The sequence below is a fragment of the Theropithecus gelada genome, chromosome 19, assembly GCF_003255815.1.
Source record: "Theropithecus gelada isolate Dixy chromosome 19, Tgel_1.0, whole genome shotgun sequence".
Classification (NCBI taxonomy): Eukaryota; Metazoa; Chordata; class Mammalia; order Primates; family Cercopithecidae; genus Theropithecus; species Theropithecus gelada.
Genome location: NC_037687.1, coordinates 2,441,280 through 2,465,490, shown reverse-complemented (window position 1 = coordinate 2,465,490; position 24,211 = coordinate 2,441,280). Strand labels below are relative to the sequence as shown.

General features: G+C 53.3%; 2 protein-coding genes across 2 annotated transcripts in view; both read left to right on the top strand.

The window, feature by feature from the left end:
- The window catches only part of GNG7 (G protein subunit gamma 7), a 160,552-nt gene extending 145,040 nt beyond the window's left edge, over window positions 1-15,512 (top strand). The window contains exons 4-5 of the mRNA XM_025368935.1: window positions 9,434-9,551; window positions 14,828-15,512. Of these exons, the coding sequence (XP_025224720.1) occupies window positions 9,471-9,551; window positions 14,828-14,953 (207 nt within the window). The 5' untranslated portion in view covers window positions 9,434-9,470 and the 3' untranslated portion in view covers window positions 14,954-15,512. The remainder of the gene's footprint in view (window positions 1-9,433; window positions 9,552-14,827) is intronic.
- Window positions 15,513-15,570: 58 nt separating this feature from the next.
- On the top strand, window positions 15,571-18,844 carry LOC112612805. The gene is given in 5 exon segments (XM_025367730.1): window positions 15,571-15,577; window positions 16,482-16,630; window positions 17,750-17,944; window positions 17,946-17,987; window positions 17,989-18,844. Coding segments are annotated over 5 exon segments (639 nt in total). The 3' UTR covers window positions 18,235-18,844.
- The last annotated feature ends 5,367 nt before the right edge of the window (window positions 18,845-24,211 follow it).

Genomic DNA, 24,211 nt, shown 5'->3' with positions numbered 1-24,211 from the left:
TTCTTTTTTGAGACACGGTCTTGCTCTGTCACCCAGGCTGGAGTGCGGTGGCACAATCTCAGCTCACTGCAACCTCTGCCTCCCAGGTTTAAGCAATTCTTGTGCCTCAACCTCCTGAGTAGCTGGGACTACAGGCACGCGCCACCACGCCCAGCTAATTTTTGTATTTTAATAGAGACAGGGTTATACCATGTTGGCCAGGCTGGTCTCAAACTCCTGACCTCAAGTGATCCTCCTACCTCAGCCTCCCAAAGTGCTGGGATTATAGGCGTGAGCCACCACACCCGGCCCTGTCCAGCTTTTTTTTTCTTTTATGAGACAGGGTCTCGCTCTGTCACCTAGGCTGGAGTGCAATGGTGCAATCTCAGCTCACTGCAACCTCTGCCTCCCAGGTTTAAGCGATTCTTGTGCCTCACCCTCCCGAGTAGCTGGGACTACAGGCACGTGCCAACACGCCCAGCTAATTTTTGTATTTTTAGCAGAGACGGGGTTTCACCATGTTGGCCAGGCTGGTCTCAAACTCCCGACCTCAAGTGATCCTCCCGCCTCGGCCTCCCACAGTGCTGGGATCGCAGGCGTGAGCCACCACGCCCAGCCCTGTCCAGCTTTTCTAGTTGACCTCAGCAAGAGAGTGGGTTTGTCCTTAGCAGCTAATCCACCATTGTGCAAGCCAAAATCTACCAATAGAGATTTTTAGCCCAAAGTCCAAGTCGTTTAGAAGGAGGTCTAGATCTTCTTGATCTTAGAGCCACAGGATGACAAATGGGGACCCATCCTCAGCCTTGAGAGGAGCCCCCTTATTTTCCAGTTGAGGAAACCAAGACCCAAACATCAGAAGCAGAGCCAGAATGCGAGCCTGGGTTTTCCATTTCCAGGCATGCACCATGTGGTCCCTCTTCAGGAACAGGTGTCAGCCTTTATCCCTTGAATAAGATCCCTGGCAATGACCTCACCTCTCCCTGAAACCTGAATGTTCTGTCAGTTCAGCAGAGGCTTATGCAACTCACAGTCCCCAGAGGCCCTTTTGTCTCTCATCGAGTCCATAAATGACACGGAAGTGATGCAAGCATGACTGGATCACCCTGGACTTCTGGAACTAATCACGGAGCTTACAAGACTCTCCTCTCACCTTTACCCTATGGCTCAAAAGAAGAAGGGATTTGCCCAAGCTCATGCTTTAAGTTCAACAACACAAAAATGGGCCGGGCGCGATGGCTCATGCCTGTCATCCCAGCACTTTGGGAGGCCGAGGCGGGCGGATCACCTGAGGTCAGGAGTTCGAGACCAGCCTGGCCAACATGGCAAAACCCCGTCTCCACTAAAAATACAAAAATTAGCCAGGTGTGGTGGCGCGTGCCTGTAATCCCAGCTACTCAGGAGGCTGAGGCAGGAGAATTTCCTGAACCCGGGAGGCGGAGGTTGCAGTGAGCTGAGATCATGCCGCTGCACGCCAGCCTGGGCAACGGAGTGAGACTTCATCTCCAAAAACCAAGAATCCAACAACACAAAAATGGGTAATTTCAGGACACCCAGTTTGAGGCTCTATCCCGAATCCGATCCACGCTGATTTTTAATATGATCAGCTTCCAGCTCTGCCCAGGTCTCTCCAGGGCCGGTGGGGTTGTTGCAATTCCCTACTGCACCCCAGCCTCGGGGCAGGTCAGGGGAGTGGTGACAGGGTGCAAGTCCACGGGGAGTGAGATTTCTCAAGAGCTCCGGGCAAACCGGCCTGTCCACATTCGCTGGGTGCAGGATGTTCCAGCCACCTTGTCTTTCCAGCAGCTGTGTTTATATTTGGCAGCTGCCACAGGTCCCTAGAAGAGGGTCCGCTTCTTGCCTGCCAGACTCTGGAACCCCCGTTTCCCGGCACAGGAACCTGGGGGCCAGGCCTGGTGCAGAGATGAGAGTGTCCCTCTGAGAATTTCAACAGAGGTCACTGGGGCTCAGAGAGGGAAGGCAACTTTCCCAAGGTCACACAGCTTGGTAGAGCCAGGGCAGATTTCTGGCCTTCCAGAGTTCCCTCTTCTGTGGGAGCTGTGGTCTCACTCCCTTCAAATGCCATGGGGCTCACATCTGGGGGAAGGCTCCCGCCCTGTGGGGCATCTCCTAGTCACAAAGCGTTCTGGGAGGCTAATCAAATTAAAGTCCTTTTGGAAACACGCCTCTGTTTCCTTTTTTTTTTTTTTTTTCAGACAATGTCTCACTCTGTCACCCAGGCTGGAGCTGGAGTGCAGTGGCGCAATCTTGGCTCACTGCAACCTCCACCTCCTGGGTCCAAGCGATTCTCCTGCCCTCAGCTTCCCGAGTAGCTAGAATTACGGGCATGCGCTACCATGCCTGGCTCATTTTTTTGTATTTTTAGCAGACATGGGGTGTCACCATGTTGGCCAGGCTGTTCTTGAACTCCTGACCTCAAATGACCCACCCGCCTCAACCTCCCCAGTTCTGGGATTACAGGTGTGAGCCACCACACCCAGCATATTTGCATTCAGTAGCATTTATTTCTTGGGGCCTTCAGTCAGCTGGGTTCAAACTCTTTGCATTTTGCCTAAGGGAACCACTTTGAGCTGCAGGATTTCTCCTGATAAGGGAGTTCCATAAAGGCCTAAATTTTTCCCCCACGGGACACCTGTCCAAGTCTGAGGACATTTGTGCTTGTCGTGACTGTGGGGCGGGGGGAAGGTGTTCCTGGCATGGAGTGGGCAGAAACTAGGGATGCTGCCCAGCACCCTGCAGTGCCCAGGACGGCCCCACCCCAGAGAAGGATCCAGCCAGAGGGAGAGGGCCTGTACTGGAGTGAGTTAAACTTCCAAGTTTAGATCAGGTCTCTTTAGGATTTTATGAACTTTGGAGTTCAGCCAGCTTTGCAGACTGAGGCCCTAGGCTGTGTCTCTCTTTACTGATACCACTGTCAATTTTGTCACAGTTTTGGGTCTTTGTCTGCCCAGCCATCTGCTCAGCAAACATTTAGGCCACACCTCCTCTCCTCCACCCAGTGAGGACAGGCCCGCAGGTAGGGGCACAGCTCCAGAGGGGCGATGCCGCCAGAGAGGGACCCAGGCCACCTTCCTGGATGGATGCAAGATACCAAAACTCCCTCTGTACCCCCAGATGAGGGGCGGGGGTGGGGGGGCGCTGGTGTCGTCTGAGACACAGCATTGGGCTGACCTCAGGGTCCCAGTTCTGATACTATCTTATAGTCACAGATGACATTGCCCTGGAGGGGACCGGGAGAGGGTGCACGGGACTCCCTGGACTATGTTTGCAACTGCCTGAGTCCTTAATTATTTCAAAATAAAAAAGATAGGGCTGGGAGCAGTGGCTCACACCTGTAATCCCAGCACTTTGGGAGGCCAAGGCGGGTGGATCACTAGGTCAGGAGTTTGAGACCAGCCTGACCAACATGGTGAAACCCCATCTCTATTAAAAATACAAAAATTAGCCAGGCGTGGTGACGCACACCTGTAGTCCCAGCTACTCAGGAGGCTGAGGCAGGATAATCGCTTGAACGCAGGAGGCAGAGGTTGCAGTGAGCTGAGATTGAACTACTGCACTCCAGCCTGGGCGACAGAGCGATATTCCATCTCAAAAAAAAAAAGTTAAGATAAATGATATTCAATAAACCTATAACAGATGATATAACTATATAATGAATACATATATACAGATATAAAATAGCAATCTAAATATAAATACAAAATCAATAGCAAACGTAAATGTCAAAATAGAAATCAAACTATATAATTAATAATGCATAAATTATATAAATGATGAATAAAGATACAAATATGTGTGCAATAAGTGTATAATACAAATAGTAAACACTAATAAAACTATATATTAGTAATACAAAACTGGTATGAATATATCATGAATGAATCTTCAAGTATGTAATAAATGTGTGATAAATGACATAGAGTATAAATATAAATATGAGTAAACAATATATAACAAAATATACAAATATGTAATAAATGTATAATATTATATTGTATTATAATATAGTATAAGTTTATATTATAAACTAATAGCAGACCGGGCGCAGTGGCTCACACCTGTAATCCCAGCACTTTGGGAGGTCGAGGTGGATGGATCACCTGAGATCAGGAGTTCGAGACCAGCCTGGCCAACGTGGTGAAACCATGTCTCTATTAAAAATACAAAAATTAAATGGGCATGGTGGCGGGCACCTGTAATCCCAGCCACTCAGGAGGTTGAGGCAGGAGAATCGTTTGAACCCGGGAGGCAGAGGCTGCAGTGAGCCGAGATCCTGCCACTGCACTCCAGCCTGGGCAACAGAGCGAGACTCCATCTCAAAAAAAAAAAAAAAAAAGGAAGTAGAGCACTTGCATTCTAACTTTTCACTCTTACACGTAACACAATTATAAACACCTTTCTATCTAGCTTTTTATTTCTTTTCATTTTTTTCCCTCGGGGTAACTGCCCGAGCAAGGGGTTAGAGGGCGGCGTCTCCCCGGGAGGCTCCTGTGCTCCCACCTCCCTCCCTGCCAGTGCTGCCAGCTCCTCTCCTGCGGTTTTGTTCAGCCCTTGTGTGCACTGGAGCCTGGTGTCTAGTCAGCTCAGGTCTGCTCTCTGTTTCGGTGCTGGTCACCCTTCCTTGAGCGACCACAGATTTCCACTATGCCGTGGGGTCGGGGGGTACCCTCATCCTTCTTGACTTTCAGGCACGAGTGGGATTTTTCTGCGCGAGGCGGGCTTAGACTCGGGTGTGGCTAAGAGCCTTTTGCTAGGAGGCCGGCCCGGGCCGGGCAGCGTCCCTCTTAAGTTTTATTTTTGGAGAGCCTGGCCTGGAGCCTAGCCTGCCTGAAGGGGCCTGTGCACCGAGGCAGAGCCCACACTCAGGACGGTGCCGCGGGGACTGCGGGGACTGTGTGCAGCTTTGACCACCTGGCCCTGCCCCCGGAGCTGCCAGCTCCCGCCCCTCCCACAGCTTCCCCGGGCCCAGACCCCTGGGCCCGGGCCCGAGGCAAGCGCATTCAGGTCGGGGTGCGGGGCACCCGTGCGCCTCTGCAGGGAGGCAGCTGGGAGGGGCGTTCCTGGCTGACTCAGCGCGTGGCCAGTTCTGCTGCTGTTGGCTTAGTCCTCAGCTGGGGGCATGGCTGCTCCTGAGTCAGTGCCGGCTGGTGACACCACCGAGACGGGGACTTGGGGAGGCGACTGCAATGGGTGATGCAATCTGTGTCTGAGTCTCGGCATCTCAGCACGAGCATACACATGCACGCCCGTGCACACACACACGCACGCATGTACACACCCACGCACTCACATATCCACACACCTACATTGACATATACACATGCCCACACACGTGCACACACCCATAGTGACATACACGCTCACACACGTGCATGCACACGCATATGCAGTGACATGCCCACACACACGTGCACACATTCATAGTGACATGCATGCCCACACACGTGTGCACACACACATGCAGTGACATGTCCACACACGTGCACACACACACATGCACACTGACATGCATGCCCACACACATGCACGTCTGCAAATCCACCTATGCACACACTCATATGCAGGTGCGCACACACACATGTAGATATGTACATGCACTCAGACACAGATGCTCATGTACACACATGTTCATGTACACACATGCACTGATGCACAGACTCATGCATGCTGACATGCACCTCCATGCATACACATGTACACATGCACACATATGCAGATATGTGTGCACACACACGCATATATGCACACTCATGCATGCCAGCATACACATGTGCACACACATGCACACGCAAAGTATACATACATTCATATGTGCACGCGCATTCATACACATGTGTACACTGACATGCACACCACATGAATGCACACACCCCCACACATATGTGTACAGTCACATGCACATAATTGACATACATGCAAATAAACAGACACACATGCACACACACACACACACACAGAGCACAGCCCTCTCTGGCCTTTCTGGCAGGCCCGAGTTATTACCCAGCCCAAAGGGAGCATCTCCCAGGGAATTTCGCCCAAAACAGAAAAGCCAGCAAGGCTCAGGGCCTGATGCTCACGTGGAAATTGGGGGGGTGGCTGCCCAGGGCAGCAGGGGCCCATGGTCTGGGTGGACACTCCTGACTGTGGATGCTAAATAGGACCCCCTGGCCTTCCAAGGAAAACAGGAGGTGGGGCCAGCCCATTTGTTCTCTGTGTGCGCGTATTTTTAGCACTGAGTAATTTAGGTATTTTTAAGCCCAACCAAGGGCGGTTTTCCCTGAGTTGGATGTTTTGTGGCTGCTTTGAAGCTCTCTGGAATCAGAGCCTTCTGAGCGGCCACACGTGGGCCCTGCCTCCAGAGCAGACAGATTGGGCCTTCTCCGCCCCCAAAAAGGGGGGGCGGGACGTCTGCTGGAAACCAAGGAGGCTGGGTGGTGTCAAAGGGATTTTTTTTTTAATTGATCCTTTCATTGAGATCGCCGTGGAGTCACATCCAGTGCTAACAAAGAATGTACAGGAATTCTGTGTGTCATTCCCCGGCCGTCCCCGGTGGTAACATTTGGTAAAGCTACGGGCAGGATCACAGCTAGACAGTCACACACCCACCAGCCTCGCTCAGGTTCCGCAGTATTCAGTATTGTACCGGCTGGTGTGTGAGTGTGTGAGGTTGACAGTCACACACCCACCAGCCTCGCTCGGTTCCGTAGTATTCAGTATTGTGCCTGCTGGTGTGTGAGTGTGTGAGGCTCTCTGTGCATTTATCACCCGTATAGGCTTGTGGATTCATCATCGTCGTTGAGGCACTAACAGGGATCATTCATGTTGCCCTTTTATTTACGTATTCATTCAGAGATGGGGTCTCACTAAGTTGCCCAGTCTGGCCTCAACCTCCCAGGCTCAAGAGATCCTCCCACCTCAGCCTCCCAAGTAGCTGAGACCACAGGAGTGTGTCACCTATGCCCAGCTAATTTTTAAATTTTTTGTAGTGAGGGGATCTTGCTATGTTGCCTAGGCTGGCCTCAAACTCCTGGACTCAAGTGATCCTCCCATCTCAGCCTCCCAAAGTGCTGGGATTACAGGCAAGAGCCACCGTGCCTCGCTGTGTTGCCCTTTTATACAGAGACCTATCTCCCTCCCAGCCCCTGCCCCTTCCTGATCCCTGGCAACCGTTAATCTGTTCTCCATTCCCAAAATGTTGTCCTTGGGCCAGGCATGGTGGCTCATGCCTGTAATCCCGGAACTTTGAGAGGCCGAGACAGGCGGATCACTTGAGGCCGGGAGTTTGAGACCAACCTGGCAAACATGGTAAAACCCCATCTTTACCAAAAATACAACGATTAGCCAGGCGTGGTGGCACATGCACCTGTAATCCCAGCTACTCAGGAGGCCGAAGTGGGAGTGGCACTGGAAGGGAGAAGCGGAGGTTGCAGTGAGCTGAGATCGCGCCACTGCACTCCAGCCTGGGCGACAGAGCAAGACTCTGTCTATAAAATGTCCTCTTAAACACATTATACAAACGGAACCATGCTACACATCCTAGGCCCTGGAGATTCCCCTGCAGTGTGATATGCATGGATGGTCCTTTCCTTCTTATCACTACGTAGGCATTTTTTGAAAACTTTGGAATCTGCCTTGGCTTCTCTGCGGCTGCCTGGCTCTGCAAAACAGACAGCAATGCCATGAGTTATGACGGAAACAGGGCGCGGCTTAATTAACTGCTCACAAACGCCCGGCTGGGACTGCAGCTGCCCAAGACTCTTGAACCTGGCCCCAGCCCCTGCCACCCCCATCAGCACCGACCCCCTCGCTGGGTCCTACTAAGCAGGTTTCTCTAGTCTGGACACTGCTGACACGTGGGGCTGGATTGTTCCTGGAGTGGGGCCATCCTGGACACTGCAGGGTGCTGAGCAGCATCCCTGGCCTCCACCCACACCCTGCCAGGAGCACCCCCAAGTCATGACAGCCACAAATGTCCCAGACATGACCCAGTGCTCCATGCAGGGCAGAGTCACCCCCAGATGAGATCTTGGGGGATTCCACGGACCCCCAAAAGACTCTGCATCCCGTGATCATCTGCCCTGTTGAGGTCCTGGGTTGTTCTGGGAGAATTCAAGAAGCAACAGCATGGGCTCCTGACTGGTTCGGTATGAAGGACATGGAGGACAGGCCGGGCGCAGTGGCTCCCACCTGTAATCCCAGCACTTTGAGAGGCCGAGGAGGGTGGATCACCTGAAGTCAGGAGTTTGAGACCAGCCTGGCCAACATGGTGAAACCCCGTCTCTACTAAAAATACAAAAAGTAGCCAGGCGTGGTGGCGGGGGCCTGTAATCCCAGCTACTCGGGAGGCTGAGGCAGGAGAATCGCTTGAACCCGGGAGGCAGAGGTTGCAGTGAGCCGAGATCGTGCCACTGCACTCCAGCCTGGGCGACAGAGTAAAACTCCATCTCAAAAAAAAACAAAGGACAGTCATCGGGGGTTCTGCTGTGATCCCTGCCCTGACTCGGGGTCTCCCCTGGGCACTATGGACATTGGGGTTGGATCCTTCCCTGGCATGGGGCCGTCCTGGGCATGCAGGGAGCTGAGCAATGTCCCTGGCCTCCACCCAACCCACTCCATGCCAGGAGCACCCCCCCCACAGCCACAGATATCCCCAGACATCACCCACTGTCCCCACTGTCCCCTGGAGGGCAAGAACTCCTACCATGGGACTGCGGCAGGCCACTTAGGAGCCTGTGTAAGTTCTCCCTTCTCCAGAGGCCTGACCTATTGCCTTTGCCCTTTCTCTTTTTTTTTGTCTTTTTTTTTTTTTTTTGAAATGGCGTCTTGCTCTGTCGCCCAGGCTGGAGTGTAGTGGCATGATCTCGGCTCACTGCAAGCTCCACCTCCTGAGTTCACACCATTCTCCTGCCTCAGCCTCTCGAGTAGCTGGGACTACAGGCACCCGCCACCACGCCCAGCTAATTTTTTTGTATTTTTTTTTTTAGTAGAGATGGTGTTTCACCGTGTTACCCAGGATGGTCTCGATCTCCTGACCTCATGATCCGTCCGCCTTGGCCTCCCAGAGTGCTGGGGCTACAGGCATGAGCCACCGTGCCTGGCCTACCTTTGCCCTTTCATTCCCTCCTTCTGCAAACTCTCACAGAGGATTGTCACGGCTGACCGCGTGCCAGGCTCTATGCTGGAAACCAAGGAGGCTGGGCGGTGTCAAAGGGATTTTTTAAAATTTATCCTTTTATTGTGTACCTTTTATTGTGTATCTTGTATTGTGTATCCTTTTATTGAGTACCAGCTCTGTGTACACCGAGGCCCCGGTCCCCACCCAGAGGCCAAGTGGCTGTGCCCAGAGTTGGGAAGGTTGAGCCAAGGCCGGGCGCCCCTGCTGCCACCCAGAGGCCTGACCTGAGCTTTGACCCACACCCCTCTGCTTCCCCCACAGCTCTCTGGACAACGGGGCCCAGAGCTGATGGCAGACAATGTCAGCCACTAACAACATAGCCCAGGCCCGGAAGCTGGTGGAACAGCTACGCATAGAAGCCGGGATTGAACGTATCAAGGTGAGCCCGGCGGACACCAGGAAGAGGAGGGGAGAGGCCCGTGGGCGCCCCGCAAATGGTGGACAGGAGGCTCAACGGGAGGGCAGAGGCTTGCCCCACAGCTGTGCCTCTTGCTGTGTGACCTTAGGGCCTTCCCTTAACCTCTCTGAGCCTCCATTTCCTCGGCAGAAAGAGGCAACTGATCTAACACCTATCTCATGGGTTCGTGTGGGAACGTAACGTGCTTTGTAAACGCACTGGGGCCCCATGGAGACAGTCATTGTGACAGAGCACTTTGCCGTCCTTATCTGCATCGTTCTGTCCAGCTCCGTGGCTGTGACGGATGCAAATTAAACTGAGAGACACAGTCCCGGGCGGGAGAAGATGGCTGTCCTGTCTACTTTTTTCACTTCTATGTCGTTTGAAGGATTTGTTTGTTTGTTTGAGATGGAGTCTCGCTCTGTCTCCCAGGCTGGAGTGCGATGGCATGATCTCAGCTCACTGCAACCTCCACCTCCCAGGTTCAAGCGATTCTCTTGTCTCAGCCTCCCAAGCAGCTGGGACTACAGGCGCCCGCCACCACGCCCGGCTAATTTTTTTGTATTTTCAGTAGAGACGGTGTTTCACTGTATTCGCCAGGCTGGTCTCGAACTCCTGACCTTAGTTGATGCACCTACCTCGGCCTCCCAGAGTGCTGGGATTCCAGGCGTGAGACACCGTGCCTGGAATTTGAAGTTTCTCACAAGGATCACACTTGAGGCTGTGCCCAGTCGAGATTTATTTTAAGGCAAGTTCTGAAATCTGCAGTGCAGGCCAGCAGGCTGGTGACCCAGGGAAGAGTTGGTGCTGCAGCTGGAACACCTGGCAGAGTGCCTTCCTCCTGGGAGGACCCCCGGCTTTTTCTCTTAAGTCCTTCAACTGATTAGATGAGGCTCACCTGCATTACAGACGGTCACCTGCTGTGCTTGAAGTCTACAGATTTAAAGGTGAATCATATAAAAAAAAAAAAAAAAACACCAGACTTTTGCATGCCAGGCACAGTGGCTCACACCTGTAATCCCAGCACTTTGGGAGGCTGAGGCAGGAGGATCACTTGAGGTCAGGCGTTCAATTCCAGCCTGGGCAACAACATAGCAAGACCCCATCCCTACAAAATAAAAAACAGGCTGAGCGCAGTGGCTCACACTTGTAATTCCAGCACTTTGAGAGGCTGAGGTGGGCAGATCACCTGAGGTCAGGGGTTTGAGACCAGCCGGGCCAACATGGTGAAACCCCGTCTCTACTAAAAATACAAAAAAAAAATTACCCAGGGGTGGTGGTGCATGCCTGTAACCCCAGCTATTTGGGAGGCTGAGGCAGGAGAATCACTTGGACCTGGGACGTTGCAGTGAGCCGAGATCATGCCATTGCACTCCAGCCTGGGCAACAGAGCAAGATTCTATCAAAAAAAAGGAAAGAAAAAACAACCTTCACAGCAACATCTAGAAAAACATTTAATTGGCCGGGCACAGTGACTCACACCTGTAATCCCAGCACTTTGGGAGGCTGAGGTGGGTAGATCACAAGGTTAGGGGTTCGAGACCAGCCTGGCCAATATGGTGAAACATAGTCTCTACTAAAATTGCAAAACAGTTAACCAGGTGTGGTGGCAGACGCCTGTAGTCCCAGCCACTTGGGAGGCTGAGTCAGGAGAATAGCTTGAACCTGGGAGGCAGAGGTTGCAGTGAGCCAAGATTGTGCCACCACACTCCAGCCTGGGCTACAGGGCGAGACTCCATCTCAAAAATAAAATAAAATAAACGTTTAACCAAACCCTGGGGCACCATGGCCCGCCCTAGTACCCCCATAAAATCAGCCATCACCCCACGTATCCACTCAGAACTCAGTTCTCCAGTACCTGCCACCAGCTCGTCATTATTGGCCATAGGAATTTATGAGGAAGGGGTGCCCGGCCCTTGCTTTGCTCCCAGTTGGGGGGCGGACGGACTCGTCCCTGCTGGCCAGGTGGCGCAGGAGTCAGACATGGTTCTGATCGGCCGGTGAGCCTCCCTCCAGCGCAGCTCTGAGCCCCCACCAGACCCCATCACACCGCCACCGGCCGGGATCCAGCCAGGAGGGGAGGGGTCTGCCTCCCACGAGGTGTCTGAATGTTCCAGAAATCTGACTGCTGAGGACAGACCTGAGCATTCAAAGCATTCCTTCAGGCTGAAGAAAGAGAAAGCCCTGGTTGAAGTGGTTTTCCGTTTATGAGTCGGTGCCAGCCCCCAGCCCGGGCGGAGGGCGGTGACTCATCCTGCCCCGTTTGATGTTGAGGAGGGGCCCCCATAGCCCCTTTGAATGTCGGGCCTCGGGGGAGCCAGGATTTGACCCGTCCCCGCTCCCAGTCCCGCCTGAGGTTTTATATCCCCAGCTCCAACGCGGCGACCAGAACCACAGAGCCTCAACGGCAATGATCTCGGGGCTCTCCAGCCCAGCGCAGCGGGCATGGGGGGTGGTGCCAAGGGGGCCGCGTGCTGGAGCCACAACGCCAGCTATTTTCAGGGTCTGGAGGCTATTTCTGTCGTCCAGGACAGCCACTTCCCAAATAGAAGCCTAGAAAGCAGGCCAGGTCCGAGTCATCACAGGCCGCGGCCAGTGGGCTCACTCCGTGGGCATGAGTGTTACCCGGCTGCCCAGCTGGGCAAGACCCCAAAGCTATCCCACAGGCTCCTGGCCTTTTGAGGGGCCCAGGTCCCAGGTATCCTTGGGGCCCAAAGAAGGACGGAGGATCTGGGATGCAGAGGTACTGGCCAAGCGAGGTAGCTCATGCCTGTAACCCCAGTGCTTCCAGAGGCCTAGGCCGGAGGATCGCCTGAGCCCAGGAGTTTGAGACCAGCCTGGGCAACATGGTGAGACCCTCATCTGTACAAGAAAATTATTCTAAAAATTATGGCAAGGCCGGGCATGGTGGCTCATGCCTGTAATCCCAGCACTTTGGGAGGCCTAGGTGGGTGGGCCACCTGAGGTCAGGAGTTCGAGACCAGCCTGGCCAACATGGTGAAACCCCGTCTCTACTAAAAATACAAAAATTACTGTGGCGTGGTGGCGGGTGCCTGTAGTCCCAGATACTTGGGAGGCCGAGGTGGGAGAATTGCTTGGACCCAGGGTGCGGAGGTTGCAGTGAGTAGAGATCACGCCACCGCACTCCAGCCTGACGGACAGAGCGAGATTCTGTCTCAAAAATAAATAAATAAATAAATAATAAAAATAAAAAATTATGGCCAGGTGTAGTGGCTCACTCCTGTAGTCCCAGCTACTCAGGTACTCCCAGCTGAGGCGGGAGAATCACTTGAGCCCAGGAGGTGGAGGCTGCAGTGAGCTAGGATAGCACCACTGCATTCCAGCCTGGGGGACAGAGCGAGACCCTGTCTCAAAAGCAGACAACAAAGGCACCTTCGTGAAGCAATGCTGTGATCCTTCTCGGATCATCCCCTCACCCCTGCCACATCTAATCCTCCCCCTGTGATCGCCCTCTCACCTTTCAGGGGAAAAAGAGAGGAGAGAAAGGTCGCTGAGTCCTACAGAGACACAGTTACCGGTTACAGGATGAGATCCAGGGCCAGACAGACGTGTCCCTGTTTAGCCTGACCCAGGACACCCGACACCCCAGCCCCAGCCCTGCTGGGGTGAGCTAAGCGGGGAGTGGCAGCGGCACCCCCAAAGGCATGGCCAGGAGAGACGGGCGTGTGGCCTGGGGCAGGCTGGCAGCAGGGGGGCAGGGGGTCCCTCCTGTGACCAGAAGCATCAGCCCCTCTGGGGTTCAGAGTCATCAGGGGGTTCAGGCTGCACAAGAAAGATGGAGACAAGCTTATCTCGTCCTCACCGGGCACAGCCACCTGGCTGGGTGTCACTGAAACCTCCCTCAAGCTCGTCAAATGTGCAGGCAGCATTTTCCTATCAGGACCTTCCTTCCTTGGGGTGAGAATGAGGTCTTGGACTCCGAAAGCAGGGTCCCTCTGTCCCTGACCCTTTGTGTTCAAAATCTGGCAACGCTTGCTGAAGGAAGTCCAGCCTTTTCTTTTTTTTTTTTTTTTTGAGACGGAGTCTTGCTCTGTCCCCCAGGCTGGAGTGCAGTGGCGCGATCTCAGCTCACTGCAAGCTCCGCCTCCTGGGTTTACGCCATTCTCCTGCCTCAGCCTCCCGAGTAGCTGGGACTACAGGCGCCCGCCACCTCGCCCGGCTACTTTTTTGTGTTTTTAGTAGAGACGGGGTTTCACCGTGTTAGCCAGGATGGTCTCGATCTCCTGACCTTGTGATCTGCCCGCCTCGGCCTCCCAAAGTGCTGGGATTACAGGCTTGAGCCACCGCGCCCGGCCTCAGCCTTTTCTTTTAAAAAAAAAAAAAAAAAAAAAATCTTTTTTAGGCCAGTCGCTATGGCTCACACCTGTAATCCCAGCACTTTGGGAGGCTGAGGTGGGCGGATTGCGAGGTCAGGAGTTCGAGACCAGCCTGATCAACATGGTGAAACCCCGTCTCTACTAAAAATACAAAAATTAGCCAGGCGTGGTGGTGCGTGCCTGTAATCCCAGCTACTTGGGAGGCTGAGGCAGGAGAATCACTTGAACCCACAAGGTGGAGGTTGCAGTGAGCCGAGATTGCACCATTGCACTCCAGCCTGGACAACAAAGAGAGACTCCATCTCAAAAAGAAAGAAAGAAAGAAATGGGATCACACACTGCGTGGCCTTCTGTGTCTGGCATCTCTCACTGAGTGTGAAGTCCTTAAGATGCGTCCACGGCCAGGCACGGTGGCTCACGCCTATAATCCCAGCACTTTGGGAGGCCACGAGGTCAGGACATTGAGACCATCCTAGCTAACATGGTGAAACCCTGTCTCTACTAAAAATACAAAAAAAATTAGCTGGGTGTGGTGGTGGGCACCTGTAGTCCCAGCTACTCGGATGGCTGAGGCAGGAGAATGGCCTGAACCCAGGAGATGGAGCTTGCAGTGAGCTGAGATCCAGCCACTGCACTCCAGCCTGGGCGACAGAGCGAGATTCTGTCTCAAAACAAACCAAAAAAAAAAAAGGAAAAGAAAAAAAAGATGCATCCACATTGTGGCCTATGTCAGAGCCACACTCCTTTTCATGGCTGAGTAATATTCCAGTGTGTGGACGGGCCACACTGTTTGCCCACGCCCCCGTCAATGGGCTCCTGGGCAGTTTCCACCTGTGGCTGTTGGGAATGGCGCTGCTGTGAACCTGGGTGTGCCAGCCTCTTCTTATATCTCCCCTCTCTCCTCCTTGTGCCCAAACACAGGTCTCCAAAGCGGCGTCTGACCTCATGAGCTACTGTGAACAACACGCCCGGAACGACCCCCTGCTGGTCGGCGTCCCTGCCTCCGAGAACCCCTTTAAGGACAAGAAACCTTGTATTATTTTATAACTGTGTTCTTGTATGTGCGCTCTCTCGCTCTCGCTCTCTCTCTCTCTCTCTCTCTGTCTCAGGCAGGGCATCATTCAGTAATTAGCTCAAACAAAACATCTCAAGTCCCCAAAACGTTTAATCCCAAAAGAAATACACCCTTCCCCCCAAAAAAGGCGTTCCCACTGCCTGGATGGGGTAGACTGTACCTTGTAGGTGTAGATGGGGTTTCGGGTCCGACCCCGTGGCCCTCTCAGTTTAGGCAAAGCTGGGATGGAGGCTTTACAGCCACTTCCCGTTCGGTGTAACTGAAATCCCCCAGTGATGTGGGAACCATTTGTAAAAATCTCCATTGCCGTTTCGATTGTGGATGCGGCGCCGAGGGCGAAGGGAGGTGACTTCGCCCGGTGGCAGCAGTTCCGGGAGAATTGGCCATTTGTAAAAAGACTTCACGGGGTCACTGAGATGCTTTGCGCTGTTTTTAAGTAGTGGTAAAATTGAGGTGGGGGGGGAGGTGACATCGTGAACTTTTTTTGGAAATATCTCTCCGTTTAAAAAGTTGTTATTCCATACGGCTAAACTCGGATTGTGATGGTCGAACCCGTCGCTAAACTGTACCATCAAGCAATGAATGCGCGATGGACCGTAGGGGTTGGGAGGGGACTTCGCCTATGAAAAGTTGTCAAGTGTGACTCCTCTGCATGATTTTTGCCATGGGTCCTTTCTTCAGGGTCCCCTCTGTGCCAGAAACGGGTTTTCGGGACTTGCCCAAGGGGAGCGGTCACCGGCCCGGCCCATCCCGTTTTGGGATTTTTTTTTTTTTTTTTTTTGAGATGGAATTTCGCTCTGGTTACCCAGGCTGGAGTGCAGTGGCACGATCTCGGCTCCCTGCAACCTCCGCCTCCCCGGTTCAAGCAATTCTCCTGCCTCAGCCTCCTGAGTAGCTGAGACTACAGGCACGCGCCACCACGCCCGGCTAATTTTTGTATTTTTAGTAGAGATGGGGTTTCACCATATTGGCCAGGCTGGTCTCGAACTCCTGACCTCGTGATTCCCCCGCCTCGGCCTCCCAAAGTGCTGGGATTACAGGCGTGAGCCACCGCACCCGGCGTGTCTCCAGCACCAGGCATCTGTGTGGCCGGGAGAGGTTTGACCGTCCTTGGTTCTTCCGGCTTGTTCTACCCTCTGACATCCACCGTAGACATTTCTCAAACAGACATGCAGGCTGGGGAGCCGCGGCGGGGCGGGTGGGGCTGCCCTGTGCTGCCGTGTATACAAAGTTGTTCCATGATCTTGAAGTGACTTTGAAGGACGCCGGGAGGTGAGACGTTGTCCCGGAGATCGAAACGTCCGCTCAAAACGTTGCCCTGTCACTCGAACCCAATCTTTTCGCTTTTCCACCCCGTGCAACCCGGGCTGGCTGCCTGAGGCCGGGAGATGCGTTAGGCGCAGAACGGGTCGCTCCTCCCAGCGGCAAGTGGAAATCGAAGATGCCATGGGGTCGGGGGGAGGCTTCTGAAAGACGACTGTGCCCTCCTCTGCGGCACAGACGGGAGCAGGTGCAGCCACATCCTCCCGGGCCTGCTGGCGTCACCGGGGGCCACACCTGAGCTGGACCCTGAGCCGGACCCTGAGCCGCCGGGACCCCACACAGCCCTGATCACAGGAGGCCTGGCCGCCCCGACCCCCCTCCACGGGGTTGGCCCAGAAGCAAGTAGTAGAAAAAAGAAAAAAACTAGCCCAGCCCTGTCCCTCCAGTCCCAGTGGAAATGGGCATCTAAGGACCCGTGCCCAGAGGGTTCCTGGACGGCTGCCCAGGTCCTCTGTGCAGGCCCATGGGGCGGGGATCCCTGCTCAGCTCCCTTCCTGGGGCGACTGCCGGGGTTCCCACCTCACAAGGCTAGAGGGTCCTGCGTGTTGCAGGTTCAGGGAGAGTGACCTTCACTCCTCAACCTCGGGGGGCTCCCACAGGCAACAGCTGGGCTCCCCACCCCCGGCACCCAGCTCTCTACGGCTGGTCCGGGAGGGCTGGGGCTTCGGGGAGCCCTCCCCGCCAAACCTGCTGTTGGCCCAGGAGAGCCCCAGAGGCTCCCCAGAGACTGCAGCCTCCTGTGGTTGGGCTGGGAGCAGGCGGGGCTTGGGGTGTGGGCGTCCCCACCACCCATAGCAGGAATGGTGGGAAGAGACAAAAGTCTGTTCCAGAAACCCTGGGAGGACCCCAGGCAGGGAGACCCCGCCTGCCCCCACCCTTCCCAGCGAGCCATCTTGGTAACTGGGAACAAACGCACCGCAGCCCGTTTTTCCTTAAAAGAGGCCTTAATCGCCGAGCCCCCGCTGCCAGGGCAGAGAGGGAGGAGGGGGCACAGCTGTGCCAAGCCCGGCCCCACTGGTGTGTCCTAACGATGTGACCCCAGAAATGCCAGCGGGGAATGGAGGCCGCTGCAGAGACACAGCCCAGGCAGCCGGGCCTCCTAGGCTGGTGGAGATGGTGGGGTTCAATCCCGGCTTCCAGGGACTCTCAGCTCCAAAGGCCCCTAAAGCCACGTCCTCCTGCCCCACAGACGGGACCCTGCACAGAAGTCAGAGAGCCTGGGGTCCAAGCGTTCTAGGTAAACTGAGGCTCAGGGAGGGGAAGGACAGGCTGGCCTCTCCTTCACTGTCCATAGGGCCTTGGGTTCCCTGAGCTATCCGGACCCCACCATCTCCCGGACCCCAGGGAGGTGGCCATTGCCAGAAGCCTGTGGGTTTTCTAGCTTGGGGGATTAAAAAAAAATTCTCCCCTTTTTTTTCTTGTAGAGTAAACCTCAGTGACCACAGTGTGGAAAACACTTTTGCAGACAAGCGCACACACCCACCGCCGCACGTGCTTTTCTGCCGGGAATCCCTGGGGTGAACGCGTGTTTTATGGGCATTTCCAGGAGCGTGCGTGCACCTCCAGATGCAGGGTTGGCGGGCGGGGGTGGCAGCAGCAGCTCTAGCCTTGGGGACACCAGCGTCTCTCAGCCACGCCAGGGGAAAAAGAGAGTTAAGGACACTCACCCCTACCCATGCGCACACACACACAAGGCAGCGTCGGGTGGGAGCAGGAAGGCCGTTTCTCCTTCTGCCGCCTGGCTCTCTGACGGGCCTTCCCCGGTCCTGAGCGAGAAACCAGTTGCCGGGTGAAGGGCCACAGCGGGCCAGGCCCCGACCCTGTCGTGACCCACCTGGGCACCTTCCCAGACCAGCTCCGCCTACCCTGCCCTCCTCTATCCAGCAAGGAGCCAGAACACGCACCCTTCTCCCACCCTCCCCAGGGGTAACCCCAGGCCAAGCACAGACAGCTCAGCTGTGACCTCTGGCCTCTGGGGACATAAACAGGGCGGCTGGGCCGGGGCGGAAGGTGCTCCACTTTCTCTCTCTCTGCGTGGTCCCTTTGATGGCCGGCCACCGTGTCCGGGGTGCAACGCTAGGCCTCCAGGCCACGCATCCATCTCCAAGTTAACAGGCCCTATCCTGCCCGAGCTCTGGGGCAGGTAGGAGGGGCCATCACACACCTGCCCATGCGTGAGTGACCCAGGAGGGGGCTTCCGGGTGGAGGTGGAGCCACCACGCCCTTCCTCAAGGGGTCACTTATTAAACGTCCTCGGGCCCTCTGCACAGAAGCCATAGCCGGCCAACTGCGCCTCCTTCTCTGTCCACGGAACCGTTGCCGATCTAATCTTTGTAAAGACCTGTCTCCTGTTTCCAGCCGCCACCTGTGGTTCTAGCAGGTTCTATGCCATCTGCATTGGGATGTCTGGTTGTTTTTATTTCTGACTTTTTTAAAATTCCAGGTGTGCCGCACCCACTTTCTCGCAGTGTTTTAATATTACGTGGAGTTGTTGATACAATGTGAATTCATACACAATAAACAGCCTCACTCTCCCTTTTCTCCTGCCTCTAGGCTGCTCCTTCTCGCCCTGGCCCGGGGCTTGCTGGGGAGGGAGCTCTTAGCATGCAAGCAAATGCCCCGGGCTTGGCTCCAGGCATGGGGACCCACGGCCCCACACCATCCCGTCCACCCTCCCTTCACTGGCCCAGGGAAGAGGTAACAGGAGGGGACCCCTGGGGGCTGCACCACAAACCAGGAACGCTCAGGCCCCACGGGCTTTAGGATTTGTACTTAGAAAATCTAGGAGGGACCGGGTGTGGTGGCTTAGGCCTTGAATCCCAGCACTTTGGGAGCCCGAGGCAGGCGGATCACGTGAGGTCAGGAGTTCGAGACCAGCCTGGCCAACACAGTGAAACCATGTCTCTACTAAAACTACAAAAATTAGCTGGGCGTGATGGCATGTGGTTATAATCCCAGCTACTCAAGAGGATGAGGCAGGAGAACTATTTGAACCCAAGAGGCAAAGGCTGCAATGAACCAAGATCATGCCACTGCACTCCAGCCTGGGCAACAGATTAAGACTCCATCTCAAAAAAAAAAAAAAAAAGGGCCGGGCGCGGTGGCTCAAGCCTGTAATCCCAGCACTTTGGGAGGCCGAGGCGGGTGGATCACAAGGTCAGGAGATCGAGACTATCCTGGCTAACATGGTGAAACCCCGTCTCTACTAAAAATACAAAAAAACCTAGCCGGGCGCGGTAGCGGGCGCCTGTAGTCCCAGCTACTCGGGAGGCTGAGGCGGGAGAATGGCGTGAACCCGGGGGGCGGAGCTTGCAGTGAGCCGAGATCGCGCCACTGCACTCCAGCCTGGGAGACACAGTGAGACTCCGTCTCAAAAAAAAAAAAAAAAAAGCCAGGCACAGTGGCTTATACCTGTAATCCCCGCACTTTGGAGGGCCAAGGAGGGCAGATCATGAGGTCAGGTGTTCGAGACCAGCCTGGCCAACATGGCAAAATCCTGTTAAAAATGCAAAAAAAAATTAGCTAAGCATGGTGGTGGGCGCCTGTAGTCCCAGCTGCTCGGGAGGTTGAGGCAGGATAATTGCTTGAACTTGGGAGGCAGAGGTTGCAGTGAGCCAAGATTTCGCCACTGCACTCCAGCCTGGGAAACAGAGTGAGACTCTGTCTCAAAAAAAAAAAAAAAAGAGGCCGGGCGCGGTGGCTCAAGCCTGTAATCCCAGCACTTTGGGAGGCCGAGACGGGCGGATCACGAGGTCAGGAGATCGAGACCATCCTGGCTAACCCGGTGAAACCCCGTCTCTACTAAAAAATACAAAAAAAAACTAGCCGGGCGAGGCGGCGGGCGCCTGTAGTCCCAGCTACTCGGGAGGCTGAGGCAGGAGAATGGCGGGAACCCAGGAGGCAGAGCTTGCAGAGAGCTGAGATCCGGCCACTGCACTCCAGCCTGGGCGACAGAGTGAGACTCCGTCTCAAAAAAAGAAAAAAGAAAAAGAAAAAGAAAATCTAAGAGGAAGGCTGGGCTCAATGGCTCACGCCTGTAATCCCAGCACTTTGGGAGGCCAAGGTGGACAGATCACCTGAGGTCAGGAGTTCGAGACCAACCTGGGCAATACAGTGAAACCCTGTCTCTACTAAAAATACAAAAATTAGCTGAGTGTGGTGGCAGGTGCCTGTAATCCCAGCTGCTTGGGAGGCTGAGGCAGGAGAGTTGCTTGAAGCCAGGAGGCGGAGGTTGCAGTGAGCCGAGGTTGCACCACTGCACTCCAGCCTGGGAAACGAAAGCGAGACTCCGTCTCAAAAAAAACAAACAAACAAAAAAAAAAAAACAAAAAAAAAGATTAAGAAAAGCTTTTGGGCCGGGCGCGGTGGCTCAAGCCTGTAATCCCAGCACTTTGAGAGGCCGAGACGGGCGGATCACAAGGTCAGGAGATCGAAACCATCCTGGCTAACACAGTGAAACCCCGTCTCTACTAAAAAATACAAAAAACTAGCCGGGCGTGGTGGCGGGCGCCTGTAGTCCCAGCTACTCGGGAGGCTGAGGCAGGAGAATGGTGTAAACCCGGGAGGCGGAACTTGCAGTGAGCCAAGATCGTGCCACTGCACTCCAGCCTGGGGCACAGAGCAAGACTCCATCTCAAAAAAAAAAAAAGAAAAGGAAAGCTTTTGGGCTCTATGCTGGCAGGAACACAGGAGGATACAAGCTATCACATGCCGCCAAAGGACCTCTAAGCAGGTACAGCCTTCCTAGAAAGAAAGTGCTTTGGTGGGCTGGGCGTGGTGGCTCACGCCTGTAATCCCAGCACTTTGGGAGGCCAGGGGAGGTGTATCACCTGAGGTTGGGAGTTCGAGACCCCCCTCAATATGGAGAAACCCCGTCTCTACTAAAAATACAAAATTAGTTGGGCTTGGTGGTATATGCCTGTAATCCCAGCTACTCGGGAGGCTGAGTCAGGAGAATTGCTTGAACCTGGGAGGTGGAGGTTGTGGTGAGCCAAGATCGTGCCATTGCACTCCAGCCTGGGTGACAAGAGTGAAACTCTGTCTCCAAAAAAAGAAAATAAAACAAAAGAAAGTGCTTTGGCGGTTGTGCACGGTGGCTCATGCCAGCCATCCCAGCACTTTGGGAGGCCAAGGCAGGCGGATCACCTGATGTCAGGAGTTCGAGACCAGCCTGGCCAACATGGTGAAACCCTGTCTCTACTAAAAATACCAAAATTAGCTGGGAGTAAAGGTGGGCACCTGTAATCCCAGCTACTCAGGAGGCTGAGGAACAAGAATCGCTTGAACCCGGGAGGCGGAGGTTGCAGTGAGCCGAGATCGCACCATTGCACTCCAGCCTGGGCCACAGGAGCAAGACGCTGTCTCCGAAATAAATAAATAAATAAATAAATAAATAAATAAAACAAAATGTAAAATGTAGGAGTTGTGGAACCTTCAGCTCTATGTAGTTCCAGACACTGTCATCACCCCAAAGACGTCCCATCTGCATCAGCAGTCAGTCTCTGCCCTCCCCAGTCGCAGGCCACCTTGAATCCCTTTCCTGTCTCTGTGGATTAGCCTGTCCTTTGCATTTCACATAAATGGGATCATGTATTGTGTGGCCTTTTATATCTGGCACCACTCCCTGGCCATGACGTCCTCAGGGTTCATCCAGGCGCTGGCCTATGTCAGAGCTTCGTTCCTTTTCATGGCTGAGCAATATTGCTTTCTCTGGACAGACCACCTTGTATGTATCCATTGTGATTGGTATTTAAGGACATGGAACATGCTTAAATGTTAGGTTGGTGCAAAAGTAATTGCGGTTTTCACCTTTTTAATGGCACAATCGCAATTACTTTTGCACCAACCTAATAATATAGTCGCTGAAAAACTTACATGCAAAATCATACACATTACTAGCAACTGGTTTTTTGTTTTGTTTTGTTTTGTATTTTTTTAGTAGAGACGGGGTTTCACCGTGTTACCCAGGATGGTCTCGATCTCCTGACCTCGTGATTTGCCCGTCTCGGCCTCCCAAAGTGCTGGGATGACAGGCTTGAGCCACCGCGCCCGGCCGTTTTGTTTTGTTTTAATGCACAGAAAAAAAGGCATGGGAAATAAGCCAAAAGGGTTTACCACTTCTTTTCCTGGTTCCCAAAACAAAATATAATCATTATAGAAGTTATATAAAATAATACAGTATTTAAAAGTCGTTTTTAGGCCGGGCACAGTGGCTCATGCCTGTAATCCCAGCACTTTGGGAGGCCGAGGCAGGTGGATCACCTGAGGTCAGGAGTTTGAGACCACCTTGGCCAACATGGAATAACCCCGTCTCTACTAAAAATACAAAAAGTAGCCGGGTGTGGTGGCACACGCCTGTAAACCCAGCTACACGGGAGGCTGAGGCAGGAGAATCACTTGAACCAGGGAGGCAGAGGTTGCAGTGAGCCGAGATCGTGCCATTGCACTCCAGCCTGGGCAACAAGAGAGTGAAGCTCCAACTAAAAAAAAAAAAAATTTTTAAATCATCCTTAATTTCCCTTTTTTTTTTATTGCAAAGAAAAAAAAAAAAAAAAAAAAAAAAAGAATATATCCAGCCTTGCGTGGTGGCTCATGCCTATAATCCCAGCACGTTGGAAGGCCAAGGCAGGTGGATCACTTGAGGTCAGGAGTTCAAGACCAGCCTGGCCAACAAGGAGAAACTTTGTCTCTATTTAAAAAAAAAAAAAATTAGCCAGGCGTGGTGGTGCATACCCGTAATCCTAGCTAGTCGGGAGGCTGAGGCAGGAGAATCGCTTGAACCCAGGAGGTGGAGGTTGCAGTGAGCTAACACCACTGCACTCCAGCCTGGGCAACAGAGCGATACTCCATCTAAAAAAAAAAAAGGCTGGGTGCAGTGGCTCAGGCCTGTAATCCCAGCACTTTGGGAGGCCAAAGCGGGCGGATCACGAGGTCAGGAGATCGAGACCATCCTGGCTAACACGGTGAAACCCCGTCTGTACTAAAAATACAAAAAATTAGCCGGGCGTGCTTGCACGTGCCTGTAATCCCAGCTACTCAGGAGCTGAGGCAGGAGAATTGCTTGAACCCAGAAGGCGGAGGTTGCAGTGAGCTGAGATCGCACCACTGCATTCCAGCCTGGGAGACAGAGTCTTGCTTTGTCTCAAAAAAAAAAAAAAGAAAGAAAGAGAGGAAAAAAAGAGAGAGAGAGAAAAGAAAGAGAAAGAAAGAAGAAAATAAAGAAGAAAAGAAAGAAGAAAGAAGAAAAGAAAGAAGAAAGAAGAAAAGAAAGAAAAGAAAGAAAAGAAGAAAAGAAAGAAGAAAAGAAAGAAAAAAGAAAGAAGAAAACAAAGAAGAAAGAAGAAAAGAAGATAGAAGAAAAGAAAGAAGAAAAGAAAGAAAAAAGAAAGAAAAAAAGGAAAGAAAGGAAGGAAGGAAGGAAGGAAGGAAGGAAGGAAGGAAGGAAGGAAGGAAGGAAGGAAGGAAGGAAAAGAAAGAAAAGATCCCTCCATGCCATTCCTCAGACCCATTTGCAGCACCTGTAGCCCCCGTTGGTTCACAGCTGAGGCAAATCCTTCAGACTTCTAGGCATAAGCATACGTGGGCATCAGAACAAAGTAGTGACAGTAAGTATCATTAATGGTTCATTTCCTTGGATTGTGTCATCTGATCCTCCCGGAAAGGCCGTGAGGTAAGGGCGATGGTTCTACGCATTGATGGTGCAGATGAATAAACATGGGCTCAGAGAAGGTAAACAACGCCCTTGAGTCCACAGCTAGAAAGTGGTACAGCCAGGACTGGCCAGAATTTGCAGCCAGACCGTCGGGCTTCTGCACACGTGCCCAAGACCGTCTTCTGTCATGGAGATCGGCACTGCTTCATACCAACACTTGCTATTTGCCATTTGTTTTTTGTTTGTTTGTTTGTTT